The sequence below is a fragment of the Cricetulus griseus genome, chromosome 7 (assembly GCF_003668045.3).
Source record: "Cricetulus griseus strain 17A/GY chromosome 7, alternate assembly CriGri-PICRH-1.0, whole genome shotgun sequence".
Classification (NCBI taxonomy): Eukaryota; Metazoa; Chordata; class Mammalia; order Rodentia; family Cricetidae; genus Cricetulus; species Cricetulus griseus.
The window spans coordinates 67,288,657-67,306,422 of record NC_048600.1 but is presented as its reverse complement, the minus strand read 5'-3'; the positions used below and the strand labels follow the sequence as shown (position 1 = coordinate 67,306,422).

Here is a 17,766-nt window from a genome sequence, read left to right as displayed (position 1 = left end):
GGGGTGGGATGGAAGGCCTCTGAAAGATGGCTGGGAGACTGGAGCAGCTCCCTCCCCCCCTCTCTGTCTGTCTGTCTGTCTCTGTATTGGGGGCCATGTAGGTCATCCTTATGGGGGAGTAAGGAGGGAAACCCAATGCTCTACATGGTGCAGAGCCAGAACTGCTTGCTGGGAGTCTAGTCCAGGGTCATTTGAATTTTTCTTGACTCTTCATGCCATAGCCCTGTTAGAGTCCTTGAAAGTAACCTCAGGCTCCTGTGGCCCCTTCCTCTTGTCCCCACCTTGTCAGGGTTGCCAGTCACCTAGATTACAGTCAAGCTCCCAGAGGTCACCTGAGAGTGGTACCCCATTAACACCAGCACACAGAGGTCAAGAGGTTACTTGTGTCAGAATCTAATACATGGCTAGCCGCTCCTGACAGCCAGTGGTCTATATCTAAAGGTCCAACAAACCAGGGAAGAAAATTATCAGACAAAAATGTGCCTGTGCAGACTTTCTTCTTGTCAACACCCCTGAAGAGTACAGTAACATAGCTGTTTATGTAGCATCTAAATCATGTTACATCATATACATTATGTAGAGATAGTTTACGGGAGGCTGTGCATAGGCATGAGAATATTGTGACATTTTATACAAAGACTTGAACATCTCCAGATTTACATCACCTTGTTTTATCCTCTGCGGTGGGGCGGGGGGCGACGACGACCAAAAACCAAACATAAAACAGACGCACAGGCCCATGGGGTGCGTCAGTAGGATCTATTTTAAAATACCTGATTTCTGTTACCATCTCTATCGTGACACCCTGCACCCAGCCACCATGGACTCATCTGGGTAGCAGAGAACCCCTCCTTTGTCTCTCTGCAGCCTGCTCACTCACACAGCTTCCCACAGAACAGGCCTTTTCAAGCAAACGCCAGGTGGCGCACATCCTCACCCAGACCTGGATGACAGTGGCAGCTGCCCCAGCCCTGCTTCCTGCTGCTTACAAGAACTTTCCATTTGCTGTCTCTTCTCCTTGGAGGCTGCTATCTATCTTTATCTCCTCCAGGGGTGCTCACATCTCATCTAACCTGCACCCCAATGCTCCTGCCTCCCAGTCTCAAAGGGTGAGTGAGTTGGTAGGATCACAAAGAGATTGTTTTACTGTGTTCACCACCCATGAAACATGGGGGGAGATGCTTGGACTCTGTGGTCACTGCTGTTTCCCTAGAACTGAATACTGCGCTTCACATCAGTGGTGTTTGTTGACTGGGCACTAAGCCTGTGAGTGAGGCTTTGTGCACGGATGGAGTTCTGTTCTGGTTTTTTGGTATGAAGATCTGGGTGTTTGATCAAGTATTGATTAGCCACGCACATGGGAGTGGTCACACAACAAAGTGACTGGCAGAATGGGAAAGGATTGGTCCCAGGTATTCATGTGTATGTGTGTTTGTATGTGTGCAGGTGCATATGTACATGTGTGCAGGTTCACATGCAGATGTGTGCAGGTGAGTACATGTGGGAACAAGAGGTTAACATTGGTGTCATTCCTCAGATGCCCCCCACTTTGACACTTTTTTTTGAGGATGATCTCTTCACTGGCCCAGAGCTGGCTGATGTGGATATGCTAGCTGGCCAGGGAGTCCTGGGGATCCTCCTGTCTCTGCCTTCCCAGGTGGGTATCACCACACTTGGCTTTTTCCCATGGGTTCTGGGGATTGAATTTAGGTCCTCATCAACCTTAGGAACTTTACTAACGGAGCCACATACCCAGGTCAGGTCTCATCTTGTTCCCACTTCCTGTCTATTTCTTCCTTATCCCGTATCCCTCTGAGGGATTCCATTCTTTGGTGTCCTTCAGGTCAGGGCATCTGGGATGGACTGAAGGTTTAACTCAGGGCAGCAGCAGATGGAAATGTCCTTGTGTAGAGCCCCAAACTGTTGATTATGCATCCCTGAAAGAGTCTGTTAGCCTCTGCCTGCTTCTCTTGTCTCTCAAGAGTAAATCCTTCTTCCCCGTGAGCAGAGCATGCCCCTGGGGTAGTGGGCTTGTGGGAAGAACTGCACCAGCCCCGAGGGAAGCAGGAGCCAGCCAGATGCTCCAGAGCTCTTCTGTTAAGTACGGAGCACATCACTGCCTGTGCTGTCAGCTCAGGGAGAGCCCGCCTCTGTAATAAATAAAATAATCTCTCTAGGCTAAAACAATAGACATCATATAATTACAGAACGAAATGCATATTGTTTTCTGGATATGAATACTGGCTGCAGAAATCAAATTACCTCATTGGATATGAGAGAATTACTTTAAACATTGATTTATAAGAAGCTACATAAAACTAAGCCTGCAATCTTTCCTCCTCCGAAACGCTTCCTGAGATGTGTCTGAATACTGCTATCAATGCTTGATTGCATCTCTGTAATTGTTTTTTTATGGATAGCTTTTTCCCTCTGATACATAGAAATGTATTAGCAAAATCAAAGTTCCTTCCAGAAATAAACAGATGCCAGATTAGACCATTCTTTGTATGGGTGCACATCCATTTTTTGGGAAGGAGACAATTTTACTTAAAGACACGATGTTTGTCTATTAAAAAGCGATTTTCTAAGTATTTGCCCTTATTAAAGAAAGTAATTAGATGAGACTTCAGTATTAAACAATAGTTAAGCAGAGAGGAGGTGGGGGAATGCCTCCATAGTGACATGCGAGAGTCAGGAATAAGTAATGTCACAATGAGCCACCAAGGCTGAATATTTGGTGACTCAGCATTAAACAGAAGGACTCCATGGTGACATTAAAGTTCAACTTAACCATATTGTCAAAGTTACAAGATGAAGCTCAGCTTGGAGGCATTTATCCAGAACTTTCCATCTCTGCTCTTTCAAGAAGCATCCCCTGGCAGGGGTGGTGGTGGTGGTGACTGGAGAGATGGCTCAATGGTTAAGAACACTGGCTGCTCTTCCAGAGGATCTGGGTAGAAGTCCCAGCATCCACATATCAGCTCATCACCATCTCTAACTCCATTTCCAGGAGATCTGACACTCTCTTCTGGCCTGCATGCTCATAGTACATGTATATACATGCAGATAAAAGACAAACACAAAATAAAACAGACAAATCAATCCAGGAGCACCCTGGGCTCTCTTTGGGTAAGAGGGTGTAAACAGGGGCCTCTGATTCCATACTGGCTTGATTCTAGACCTTAAACTGTCTCTTATCCTGGTATCTTGCCTACATAGTCAGACAATGTGGTCCCTTCACTGATGACATCTAATAGCCTGCTAGTAGCCAATACTTAGAGACATTTGAATCACACGTTTTTGTGTCCAGACCAAATGGGGTCCCCATGCATGCATTGGTAAGTATACAACATCTACACTAACACATGTATTGAATATGAAAAAGTGTGTGTTCATGTACATACCCACCCCTCTAACCTGCTAGTTCTCTATATCTGACCACTTATATTGGGGGTCCTGTGCTGTCTTATTCTTCCAAGCTTCTCCAAGAACAGATGTGGTATTCTACAGGGACCTGCCAAACCTCTCCTCTTGTTTTGGATGGAGACATGGAACTTAGGATGCTGTTCCTAATGGCATATGCCTGAAAGGAAGGACATTAAAATTTACTGCCACTCAAAGACACTGCTAGCTCTGTAGGAAGGTGGTCCCTAAGCCACTAACATGTTTTTTTCCATTGGAGTTTCTGCTTATGTGGGATCTTCAGGCCATGTGGGATCCATCCTGCCTCCTGAGGGGTTGCATGACAAATGTTATCCACAGGGTAGGTTGTGATGCAGCTCCAGAAAAATCTCTGGACACCAAGGACTGGCACACTTAGTGTGACTGCCATGATGATGATGGAAAACAACACGTGTGTGGCTTCGCTGGGATGGGTCCTGGGAGGCACCTTGCTTGGAACTCCCTGGATTATGCTGAAGTCTCATTGTCTGATTCTCTCGTGCATTTTCCCCGTTGGAAACTGTCAACTGTGAGGCTGACAGCTTCCAGTGGCTTCTGTGAGTCCTCCCAGCAAATCACTGACCCTGAGACTTGTTTGAGAGCCCCAGAGTTATAACTGGGGTTCTGGCCCAGTTGCCTGGGTTCTGGGATGCCATATTGAGGAGGCACATGTGAGCACCTTGGTGCACAGAGGCACCCAGCCCTGCTACTGGAGGTTCATATCAGAGATGTTGCTCTTAGCACTGAGCTTGCTTGTTTCCGAGAGCAGTAGCACTCATCTGGCTGGAGTGTCATGAGGTATAAGTGGAGCTGTTGGGCCCTATGACCAGGTCCCCAAATCAGGGTTTGGGTCCATGGATAATTGCCAGTGTGTGCAGGAGTGTTACGATATTGGCCAAGCAGTATTTTATTCAATAATCAATAAGATAAACATACAAAGAAGTACATTCCCCATCACAGGAGATCTGAAGGGACTCAGGCAACACACTGTGCGACAGCATCAAATGGAGTTCTAGACCCACTTTAACCAATTGTTTTCATCAGGGAGGCTGGCACTCCTCCTCCAAGTGACTCTTGGGCCACAAGTCCCTAGGCTGAGAAGGCTTAATGGAGTAATAACTCCTAGTTCCAACCTGTTCCATGACAGCCAACTACTGTCATTAGAACATTCCAAGATGATTTTTGATTACATTTCCTTGTAGGCTTGTAGGGATCAAGAGTTTTTTTTTTTTAATCAGGAAGTCCCCGACTGACCTGGTACTTAAAACCCTTACACACTGTTGGAAGGGGTATAAATCAGTACACCCTTTGGAAAAGGATTTAATAATTTCTCTCCTAGTGGAAAGTGTCAGGGAGAGGGTCTGGCTTAGTTGGTGGAGTGCTTGTTTAGCATGCACAAAGAACTGGATTTGATCATTTCCATTGCATAAACTAAGTGTACCAGGGGCATTCCAATGATCCCAGCAATCAGAAGGTGGAAGGAGGCAGGAGGACAACCTTAGCTACACTGGGGGACCAAAGCTAGTCTGAGCTACAGGACAGCCTGTTTCAAAATAAACAAGTAAACTCCTTTCCAAAATCTCACATTGAATTCCCCCAAGAACTTCCCTTATGGACTTGGTCAGAAATAGAACTGTGTGTCTGAATGAGGGCTGCAGCATGGTGTGCCAACAAAAAGTGACAAAGAGACAAGAGGTGAAGGCACACTGGCTGGGGGCATAGGGACAGAGTGCAAGGCAGGGCTGCTCCTCTGGTGGGGGGCTGGGACTGCAGGCTCTGGAGAGCACTGGGCTCCAACCTGCAGTGGCCAAGAAGAACCTTGGTCTGCCTCCTGCACTGGCTGGGTGGTGAGTCTGCGAAGAGTCCACAGGCTCTGTGCTCAGGATCTAGTCAGGTACTGAAGACGGCACTAAGAGGCGAAAGAGGTGAGCCACAGGAAGCTGCCTACCTAGAAAGCCAATGCCAGAGGAGTTGACCTACAAGTCCCACAAGTAGGCACACTACAGACCTGGGACCTAGCCCTGGAGTGCCTTTTTTATTTTCTTTTAATACAGGGTCTCATGGCAGAGATGGGCTTCTCACTTGCTTTGGAGGCAACAGAAGACTCTGAACTTCCGCTCTTTCTGCCTCTACCGCCTACATTACAGGTGAGTGTAACCACACCCTGTTATGCAATGCTGAAGATAGAACCCAGGGTTTGTGCATACAAGATAAGCACTCTATCCATCAACCCATGTTCCTAGCCCCTGGACCACTCTGGACAATACACCTATCAGTTTGAATCCACCCAAAGATTAAAAAGGCAGGAGGTCTAGATAATCACTAGGGTCTTCAACACAAGCTGGAAAGAACTGGCCCCAGCTTCAAGTCCTGTGTTTTCCAAGAGTTTAAAACAAAATGTACCCAGGCATTTAATGAGATGATCTTAATGCAGAATGACAGCTACTGTCTGCCGTGTGGCAAACAGCTCTCCTTGCTAATCAAACGCCTCTCATCACTCCACAAAGGATTCACGACCAGTTCATACAAAGACAATAAAAAACAAATGAGTCATGAGCTCCTAAATCATTTTCTTTTTTGGTCTTTTTTTTTTTTTTTAAATAACTCACTTCCAAAGAAACATTTGGAGAGAGAAGCACGTGCTTCATTAGAAATATTTGTTCTTGGTTTTACACCATTTAGCCACGGGGGAAGGGGATCCTTTTACAGACCCTTCAAACAATGGCATGGATACTTTCTTCTAGTGGGCTTTGTGTTGCTGCTTTTATCACTGTACTCTGCCTGCCAATGTTTGAAAGCCCAAATAGTGAGCTTCAGTTAAAAAAATAAAAAGAAAAAAACCTCACAGAAACCTCAAACCTACAAACAAATAAAGAATGGGTCTTTCAAGTTATTTGAAGTACACTGAGTGTGTGGTAGATCTTTAAAATGTTTAAAAATCATTTATTTTGTGTGCACATGTGTGTATGCAGGCATGTGCTCCACAGCACAGATGTGGAGTATGTCAGGGTTAATGGCAAGTCCTTTAGTCACTGAGACATTGCTACCTCTCTTTTCCTTCCCTTCCCTTTCTTTTCTTTTTTTCTTTTTCTTTTTTTTTTTTTGAGACAGGGTTTCTCTGTGGCTTTGGAGCCCTGTCCTGGAACTAGCTCTTGTAGACCAGGCTGGTCTCGAACTCACAGAGATTCATTTGCCTCTGCCTCCCGAGTGCTGGGACTAAAGGCGTGCGCCACCACCGCCTGGCTTTCCTTCCCTTTCTTAAAAAATTTTATTTCATTAATTTATTTAGTGTGTGTGTGTGTGTGTGTGTGTGTGTGTGTGTGTGTGTGTGCGCGCTTGTGTGCGCAGGAGGTCAGAGGATAACCTGAGGGATTTTGTTCTTTCCTTTAATCATGTGTGACCAGTGATCCACCATGCTTGGTAACAACACCTTTCTCTATCTACTGAGTCATTTTACTGTCCCTCCCGCCCTGGTTTTAAAGAGAAGAAATATCAGAGATTGGGGATGTGGCTCAGTGATACAGTGCTTGCTCAGCATGCACAAGGTCCTGGGTTTGTCTTGGTAACACACACAACACACACACACACCACACCACACACCACACACCACACATCACACACACACACACACACAACACACACATACACACACACACACACACACACACACACACACACACACACACACACACACACACAACACACACACACACACACACACACACACACACACACACACACACACACACACACACACACACACACACACAACACACACACACACACACACACACACACACACACACACACACACACACACACACACACACACACACACACACACACACACACAACACACACACAACACACACACACACACACACACACACACACACACACACACACACACACACACACACACACACACACACACACACACACACACACACACACACACACACACACACACACACACACACACACACACACACACACACACACACACACACACATCACACACACACACCACACACGCATTTTCCCCCCCCCCCAAGGTCCTCAGTGGGAACCAAGGGGAAGTGGCTAATGTGACAGCATCTCATACCTGACCCCACATCCAAGTGGATTTGGCTGTGGGATCTCAGGAGCTGGAGTTGTAGGAGGCAGAGGCAGCCGCAGGACATGGCAATGCCAGGCACTAAGTATTAAGTCCTGTTATCAAGAAACCCCAAGAGTGCTACTGGGTGGCAGGCTGGCTGCAGGACCCCAGAAATCTCCTCTATCTCTGAGTGCTCTAACCCATGTACTTTATTCAGTAGTGGGAAGGGATGGTGGAAAGAGACCAGCCCAATACTTGCTACCACAAGGCAGGAGCAGCAGCGAATCCATAGGGGAAAAACACACCAGCACTCAGTGATTCTGCTGATCTGCCATCACCTGCAGCTCCTGGGATTCCCCACCCCATTTCTGTCCCCTCCTTGGGCAGGTGCCATGACCCTTTGAATGACAGGGAGAGTGAAGGAGTCATATGCTTGAGGACAAGTCTGGGTTTGGAGGTGTCCCTCACTGTGCTTGGAATGGCTGCTGCAAAGCCTGGAATGGTTAGAGAACCATAGACTGGGGTTCTGGGTGGGTTTGCATGTTCTGTTTGTATAGAAAGTGAGACAGCATTCAACCTCCATCCCAGAATGCCCAGTGTGGGGCTGGGAGTAGCATATATTTCTGTCTTTGACATGGGCCCCACACTGGGCATTAAGCAAGAAAGCAAAGTGGTCTCCTAGCTTCTGTGCAGGACTCAAAAATCCCACAGAGTCTAAAGTGGCTTCTTCATCACTGAGCTGTGTAACCTCAGAGTTGGGAGAGCCTCCAAAGCTAACCTGCCCCTGTTCTGATGGGACACCTGTAGTGATAGACATCTTTCTGCTTCCTAAGATGCCATGGTATGTGGGTAGAGCAACCCCCTCCAGGATGAACACCACATCATGGGCTCTGGCTGCTGAGAGACACCCATTACTGGCATTGTGTGAGTGACAGCATTTGCTTCTTACCCACATCGCATTTGCCACCCGGACAGAGCAGAGCCAGGGAGATATGGCTGCTGACTTCTGGTCACAGTGGGATGGCCTGTGGGGGAACCATGGCATGGCAAGGGCTCCCCCTTTTCTTCTACCAGACAACACTAGTGTGAACACACTCCTAGGAGCAGTCTGACTGAAGAAGACAGCTTCTAGGTCAGTGACTCTGGCCACAGTTCCCCAGTGACAGACGTGAGTGGTTTGGATCCGAGACACACTGAGAATAATGACTGCTTCAGTAAAGAAACCAATAGGTGGCCAGGAAGTAGCTCAATTACAGGCTGCATGTTATTGGCTCCAGGGGCCATGGGTTGGAGTGGAAACCATCGATTTCTCTTCAAGCTGACAGAGGAGGCACATTAACTCAGGAGTCTCTGCAAAGGGTGCTGTGGCTAACACCCTGCACAGCCGCCTCTTTCGGGCATGGGGATCTTCTTTGGGGGGTTCCTTCTCTTATAAGCTGGTGGGGTGAAGCCGAAGTCACATGCATGTGAAGTACTGGTGTGTGCATCCTCAGGAGGTCCAGGCTGGACTTTCTGATGAGGTGAATGTACTGTGAGTTCCCATATGGAGGGAACTCTGGGAAAGAGCCACTGTGGCAACTTTAAATGTGATCTAGGCCAACTTAGAGAGGGGAAAGACTCAAGAGCAGCCATGGACCTTTCTTTTGTTCTGGGTCCCGTGTTACCTGAGACTCTTCTTGGAGACATGTTCAACTTTAGGTTGGGAGGGCCTCTGGTCCTGTGTAATAGGCACATTTGACCACATTGCTTCCTGATCAAAACTCAGTGGTTCCCCTGAGTCTTCGGGGAAAAAAGGCTGTTAACATTAATATTAAAAGCCCTTTGGGGTCTGTCCTCCAACTGGGGCTCTCTCTTGCTTGTCCTAGTCATAGGAAGTCCCAGCGAGGGCAGCTCCTTTCTGCAGCCCTTCCAACAGGTGTTTGTGAAGTCTTGCCCCTCCCTGTGTGCTGGGGATAGCATCTTTGCCCTGGGCCCCAGTATGGAGCTTTTGTGGCACTCAGTAAGCGAATCAATGCAAAAATGATGACTGGCAAGCTCAGTGCCTCTGACAGAAGCCGTCGCTCTCTGTAGAATGCAGGCGGCTCCTTGCTTGCCTCCGGGCGAGAGGGGAACATTGACTTTCTGATCAAATATTATTCTGATGCGCAAGGCATCTTTGATGTTTGCAAGTCAGAAAAGTTTAATTACATGTGTCATTAGGATGGCATTCTCTAATAGCTCTGCGACTGAATTCATTAACAGAGTTCTTAACAGATAAGACAAGACAAATTAATATTTTGTTGCCCATGAAAGCGTCTCATTAAGAGAGTAGAGAAAAAGTGATTAATATTTTCTTGCCAATCAAGATGTCTCATACAAATGACAAAGAAAGGAGACCCACACCTTCTGTGTTTTCTAATCTCCTGGCCTGGGATTTGGAAGGCTGATCCTCTTCTCTGGTTGGAAGCCATGTTTGGGTACCAGGCATTAATTACAACTCCGCTGATTATATTTCAGTGCTCATGGTGGTGTGGTGAGGGGTGCTGAGATGGCCAATAGGCTCTGGAAATACCCGGAATCTCAGATCTTTGCTCCTCCTGGGCTGTTCTCCTCTGACCTCATTAATGGCCTGGGCCATCAGAGGACCCGGCTGTTGCTCTCTTTGGACTGACTTACTCCTAGAAGTGCCCTCCTCGATGTTCTGGGAGGGACTGGGGATGTTGCTGCAAACCTTCTGGGTGTCCCACACTGAGCTGGTGTTTCCCACACATGGTCAACTTAATATTAATGATGGTAGATGTTAAGTCTCAAACCCCGGGACAAATGGCTGAAGAACATACTTGACATAACAAAGTGGACATCCCTCAGTCCCTAACTGTTATAGGGTCCTCCTGGTTGGCGTACCCTGCCCCCTATCCTAAATTTCTCCAGCTCAGGGGCTGGGCATCTCTTCCCTCAGCTGCCCTTCCCTATGTAATCCAACCATTTTTTTGTTACCTGGTCTCTTTGGGCCTCTTGGCTGCTGCTCCCCTCTTCCTCACCCCTCTTCACATGGTTCAGGGGCATGACCACGCTGGACTCTCCCAGATGTCTCTGCCTCTGGCTATGTTTTCCCTTTTATCTACAATAAACTTCCTCCTTTACTATACCTAGGAACAGTCATGTCCTTTACATTTTATTGTTTTCATTCAGTAATAATAATAATGAATAATGATAATGATGACAATGGCACCACTAGAATAGTCTATGTCAAGAATGTTGCATGCATCTCTTCACTGTATGTCTATAAGGCAAGTACTCTCTGTCATTTATCCCATTTCATAGATGAGGAAAATTGAGACTTATAAAGGTCAAGGCCCTTTCCAAGGTTACTGAACTAAGTGGTAGAGCTGAGACTTGAACCTAGGCCCCTGTGAACCCACAGCTTATGTTCTCCATTAGCAGGTGGTGCTCCCTCTCCCTGATGTGGAGGAGGCAGGCAAGGACATGCATTGTGTGTTTGCATGCAGTGAGGACCCTTGTGGAGCAGGTGCTGCCCTGCAGCCATGTCTGGGGCTTCTGAGAAGCACTGACCCCAGCTGTTTGCAGGCTCCCAACTCAACCATGAGCAAGTGTTTCCAGGGAGGTAACGAGGGACCATTAATCTCTGGTTGCACCCACAATTATCCAAATTGCTAACCTGATTTGAAAAGGAGAAATGCAATTGAGTTGGTGCTGGAGGCATGTTTGAGTAATTTAATTAACCTAGGCAAGTGCACTAAGGAGAGTTTGCCTCTGCTTTTATTTCTGATGTGTTTAAGTGGAGCACCAAGTAATCCTGGGGAGGTTAGTCAGTCACCAGTGGCCCTACCTAGTAAGGAACCAATCACAGTGGCCCAAGGTGTTTGCAAATGGATGCCAATTATGAGAGGCTCTGTGTACACAAGCCCACATACCCAACTCACACACATGCACATGTATACATGCTCACATTCAACACATACATACATCTGACACCCCCACATATGCACACATGTACATACATAAATGTACACATACACATACTTAGCTCTCTCTCTCTCTCTCTCTCTCTCTCTCTCTCTCTCTCTCTCTGAGGATGAACTTTTTTGCCATGGTCTCTGGCAAGGCCTAGCCATCTCAGGTCTGGAGGATGAAGGGCCTACTCAAGAGGTGTGTCTCAGGCACACACCAGGGCATTCACTGACATTCAGAGGTGGATGGAGAGGGTACTAGCTGTCCACACCAAGGAGGAATCTCAGGGAAACGACCCTGCCTGGTGTGACAAGAGGGTTGAAGACATTTCTCAGCCAGATCTGCCAGGTTAGATGCTGCACAGTGGTCACCTTTTCTAGCTGGTTCCCTTATGATCTGCAGGCTCCACCCAAAGGGTCCTAGAGTCTTGAATCTCAACTCTAATGGTGCCTATTCTGGGGGCTGGATCACTTAAACCATGATAGTCTCAGCCCTGGAAGCAGCTCAGGTCTTGGGTTAAGGTGCCATCTTGAGGCTGTTAGGACTGCTGTCTGGTCCCTGTTTGTGCTTGCACATCCCTAGGGATGGGAGGCTCAATCTACCATGAGGCAGGCTTGGTGGCAACAGTGGTGTCCCATCTAAGGATCACAGATTGGTCTCCTTTGTGGTCACATGGTTCAGCTCATCTCCTTCCACCCCAGCCCCTATTCCACCTCTTATAGATGGCCAGAATCTGACCATTCATCCTATGAATCTTCTTCTCTGATGCAAGCATCCCTTTGTGGACCTACTGTTCTGCCTGGAGTCAAGCAGACAAGGGCAGTCTCCTCTGCTTGAATACTCTACTTTTATTTCAGCCCAAGAACCATAGCTGCAACATGGGTGGCATTGCTGACTTCTCTCATGAAATGTTTGGGCAGCTGCCTTTGCCAAAGCTAGACCAATTGATATAGTCGAATCACTCCATGCCTTCTTGAAGTTCAGTGGAAGGGAGGGGCTGCCCAGGTCACTTTTTTAGAGATGAATTTACCAGGGACCAGCCAGCAAAGGGATTACTCCAAGTCCCAAAGCTGGTATAGAAGCAGCTATCAGGTTCCTCAGGGTCCAGAAGTGTCCCCTGTTGGTCACATCAGGCTGTACGAATCCACTCACCTACTGTCTTCTGATGTGTGTGTGTGTGTGTGTGTGTGTATGTGGTGTTGGGTGTATGAGTTTGTGTGTACAGAAGCTCTCATGGTTGACATCAGTTTGTAAATGCTCTTTGGACACTCTGATTGGTTCCATGCTAAGCTAGGGCCGCTTGTGACTGAATAACCTCCATGTCCATCTGTGGAAGGAGGTGGCTTGAAATTCTTTGAATCTGCATCTCCTTATCCCCAAAAGAAGGTCCTTAAAGCAAGTCTCCTCTGGCCTTACTTGGCCCCCTTCTGCCTCCTCACCTGTCATTTACCCTCCATCTGACAAGCCACCTTGCTCGTTTTGCCATCTACAGGGACAACCCGTCTGCCCATATTATCCCCAGCTATAGAGCTGGACTCCCTTCCTTGTAGCTCCTGGATAGCTTTTCTCTCTGGCTCTGAAGCCTTCTGCCTGGCTATGCTCTCTGGCAGCTTGAGGCTCATCCCTGTAAGGGATGAGACTGGGCTCACACAGCCTGTTCCTCTCCAGATCCCAGGCTTAGGGCCTGCATTAGGCCTTTGCTAAAACAAGGCACCGGCCAGGTGCCACCTGCCCTGGCCATGTGCCTGCCGATTGGCAACCCCTCTCCTTTGACTGGATATAACTATCAGGTTGATGACTGTCATCCATCTTTCCCTCTGTACATGCAGGGACTTGGATGCAGGCTGAGCATGGACCTGTTAAATGGAAACTCTCTGCCACATGGTGTCCTGCACATTGGCATTCCCAGGACATCCCTTGCACTCACTCAGAATGAGTGCTGGGTGACTTACATTGATGTCTTCCAGGCCCAGGAAGCTCAGAGTGAGCCCATTGCGCTTCCAGATGACTGGTGGCCTCAGGTCTCCACGAATAGCGCAGGTCAGCACTGTGCTCAGCCCCACAGTCACTGTGGTCACACTGACCTTGTCCTCAGGGGCAAGGCTCAGCTGAATCACCTCTGTAGAGGGAGATGAGAGAGCAGTCAGAAGCAGACACAGGGGCCAGATCTCAACTCAAGGTGAACAGTCATGGATTCACTCAAGGGCAGGGCCCCCAGAAATGTTTTATAGTGTGCCAACCTTTGCTAGATGATGAGTTACAATGATGTTGAATGTCTGAAAGGCTCTCCAAGTCAAAACCTCAGGAGCCTTAGCTAAGGTGAGGGGAAACATCTGGGCCTTGGGTCTGTGAGTGGAGTTAAGAACACTAGTTGTGCTACTCGGCCCCTGAGGACCAAGCAACCCCGATTCTGCTGAGATCACTGGGCTACTCCTGCCCCCACTCAGGGCAGAGGTGAGCTGCTTCGGCCCCTGTCTTGAGCCCAACTTCTGTTTGACCACTCTGGGAACTCTCGTCCTGGGGTGTGCAGGCAGGTTGACTTGGCCCCTGAGGACCAAGCAACCCAGAGTCTGCTGACATCGCTGTGCTAGTCCTGCTCTCACCCACTTGGAGAGGCAGTGCCTCAGACCCACCTGCACCCACCTTGAGACCCATCAGACTATTGGACCCTCTTGTACCCACTGGAAGAGAACCTTGGACCCATACGCACCAGGAAAGGAAGAGACACCACCACCTGCACCCACTGGAAAAAGAGATGGGAAGATGACAATATAAGAACATATCCAACAACAGAAAAAACAATATGATGCCACCAGAGTCTAGAGACTCTATGCCAGCAAGACCTGAACATCCCAGCACAGATGAAGCAGAAGAGAGCATCCTTAAAAACCACTTCATGCAGATGATAGAGACCCTAAGAGAGGGAATGAGAAAATCCTTCAGAGAATTGGAAGAAAAGACAAACCAAAAGATGCAAGAATTCCACAGATCTTTTAAGGAAACCCAAGAAAATACAATCAAACAGCTGAAGGAAACAATTCAGACAGTTCAATACCTGAAAACTGAAATAGAGACAATAAAGAAAACACAAACTGAGGGAATGCTGGAAGAGGAAAAGCTGAGTAAACAATCAGGAACCACAGATGCAAGCATAACTAACAGAATATAAGAGATGGAAAACAGAATCTTAGAAGCTGAAGATAAACTAGAGGAAATAGATTCATCAAGCAAAGAAAATCCTAAGTCCAACAAATCCTTAACACAAAATATCCAGGAAAAGACCAAACCAAGGATAATAGGTACAGAAGAAGGTGAAGAAACCCAACTCAAAGGTACAGAAAACATATTCAACAAAAGAAGAAAACTTTCCCAACCTGAAGAAAGACATGCAATGAAAGTACAAGAAGCCTACAGAACACCAAATAGAGTAGACCACAAAAGAAAGTCCCCTCATCACATAATAATTAAAACACCAAACATACAGACTAAAGAAAGAATATTAAGAGCAGCAAAGGAAGGGGAGGGCGGGAGGGAGAAGGGAACTGGGATTGTCATGTAAAACAATCTTGTTTCTAATTCCAATTAAAAAAATTCTGCAAAAAAAAAAAAAAGAGCAGCAAAGGTAAAAGGCCAAGTAACAAAGGCAAACCTATCAGAATTACACCAGACTTCTCCATGGAAACTCTGAAAGCCAGAGGACCTGGATAGATATTCTACCAACTCTACGAGAACACTGATGCCCACCCAGACTACTATACCCAGCAAAGCTTTCAATCACTATAAATGGAGAAAACAAGATATTCCACGACAAACCAGATTTAAATAATATGTAACCACTAATCCAGCCCTACATAAAGTACTGGAAGGAAAACTCCAACCTACCACACTCACAAAAACACAGGCAATAGATAATCCCACTTTACCAAAACCCAAAAGAAAAAATGGGGTAAATCTACATGCAATACTACTACCAATAACAAATCAAAAACAAACAAGAATAAACACTCAATTGTCCTTAATTTCCCTCGATATTAATGGTCTTAACTCTCCTATAAAAAGACACAGGCTAACAGAGTGGATATGAAGACAGAATCCATCCTTCTTCTGCATACAAGAAACACACCTCAAATTCAAAGACAGAGTAAAGGGTTGGGATAAGATATTCCAATCAAATGGACCCCCAAAACAAGCTGGGGTAGCTATCCCAGTATCTATTAAGTTAGACTTCAAACTAAAATCAATCAAAAGAGATGAAGAAGGTCATTTCATATTCATCACAGAAAAAAATCCACCAGGAAGAAGTCTCAATTCTAAACATCTATGACCCAAATACAAAGGCACCAATGTTTGTAAAAGAAACATTATTAAAACTCAAATCACAAATAAGACCTCACACAGTTATAGTGGGAGACTTCAACACCCCATTCTCACCACTGGACAGGATCACCAGACAGAAACCTTACAAAGAGACAAAGGAACTAACAGAAGTTATGACCCAATTGGGATTAACAGACATCTATAGAACATTCCATCCAAACACAAAAGAATATACCTTCTTTTCAGCATCACATGGAACCTTCTCTAAAATCAACCACATACTCAGCAACGTAGCAAACCTCAACAGGTACAAAAAATTGGAATAATCCTCTGTGTCTTATCAGACCACCATGCTTTAAAATTAGAATTCAAAAACAACATAAACTGCAGAAAACCTACCAATTCATGGGAATTGAACAACATGCAATTGCACCATTCCTGGGTCAACGAAGAAATAAAGAAAGAAATTAAAGACTTCTTAGAATTCAGTGAAAATGAAGGTACAACATACCCAAACTAATGAAAAACTTTGAAAGCAGTACTAAGAGGAAAGTTCATAGCTCTCAGTGCTCACATGAAGAAACTAGAGAATAGTCACACCAAAGAGTTGACATCACAACTGAAACCCTAGATGCCAGGAAATAATCAAACTGAGGGCAGAAATCAATAAAGTCAAAACAAAGAAAACAATTCAAAGAATCAATGTAACGAAGAGTTGGTTCTTCGAGAAAATCAACAAGATAGACAAACCTTTATCCAAACTACCAAAAGGCAGAGAGAGAACATGCACATTAACAAAGTCAAAATGAAAATGGGGACATAACAACGGACACTGAGGAAATCCAGAGAATCTTCAGGTGATATTTTGAAAACCTGTACTCCATAAAATTCGAAAATTTAAAGGAAATGGAGAATTTTCTGGACAAATATCACTTACCAAAATTGAATCAAGAACAGATAAGCAACTTAAACAGACCTATAACCCCTAAGGAAATAGAAGCAGTCATCAAAATTCTCCCAACCAAAAAAAGCCCAGGGCCAGATGGCTTCAGTGCAGAATTCTACCAGAAATTCAAAGAAGAGCTGATAACAATACTCCTCAAATTGTTCCACACAATAGACACAGAAGGTTCATTGCCAAACTCTTTTTTTATGAGGCTTCAATAACCTTGATATCCAAGGCACACAAAGACACAGCTAAGAAAGAGAACTACAGACTAATATCCCTCATGAACATTATGCAAAATACTCAATAAAATACTGGCAAACCGAATCCAAGAACACATCAGAAAAACCATCCACCATTATCAAGTAGGCTTCATCCCCGTGATGTAGGGATGGAATAAGGAGAGAATCTTCAACAAATGGTGCTGCCATAACTGGATGCTGGCATATAGAAGACTGCAGATAGATCCATGTCTATTGTCATGCACAAAACTTAAGTCCAAATGGATGAAAGATCTCAACATAAATCCAGCCACACTGAACCTCTTAGAAGAGAAAGTGGGAAGTACCCTTGAGTGAATTGGTATAGGAGACAGCTTCCTGAACATTACACCTGTAGCACAGACACTGAAATCGACAATTAATAAATGGGACCTCCTGAAACTGAGAAGCTTCTGTAAGGCAAAGGACACAGTCAGCAAGATAAAACGGCAGCCCACAGAATGGGAAAAGATATCCACCAACCCCATATCCAACAGAAGGCTGACCTCCAAAATTTACAAAGAACTCAAGAAGCTAGTTTCCAAAACACCAAATAATCCAATTAAAAAGTGGGGTATAGAACTAAATAGAGAATTCTCAACAGAGGAATCTAAAATGGCTGAAAGACACATAAGAAAGTCCTTAACATCCTTAGCCATCAGGGAAATGCAAATCAAAACAACTCTGAGATACATCTTACTCCAGTCAGAATGGCTAAAATCAAAAACACCAATGATAACTTACACTGGAGA

The 17,766-nt window shown here is 45.9% G+C and overlaps 1 protein-coding gene across 2 annotated transcripts in view; it reads right to left on the bottom strand.

Annotated features, from left to right (window-relative positions):
• The window catches only part of Fstl4 (follistatin like 4), a 684,516-nt gene that overhangs the window by 44,241 nt on the left and 622,509 nt on the right, over nucleotides 1-17,766 (bottom strand). For both annotated transcript variants that reach the window (XM_035447502.1, XM_035447503.1), the window contains one exon: nucleotides 13,444-13,610. In XM_035447502.1, the coding sequence (XP_035303393.1) occupies nucleotides 13,444-13,610 (167 nt within the window). The remainder of the gene's footprint in view (nucleotides 1-13,443; nucleotides 13,611-17,766) is intronic.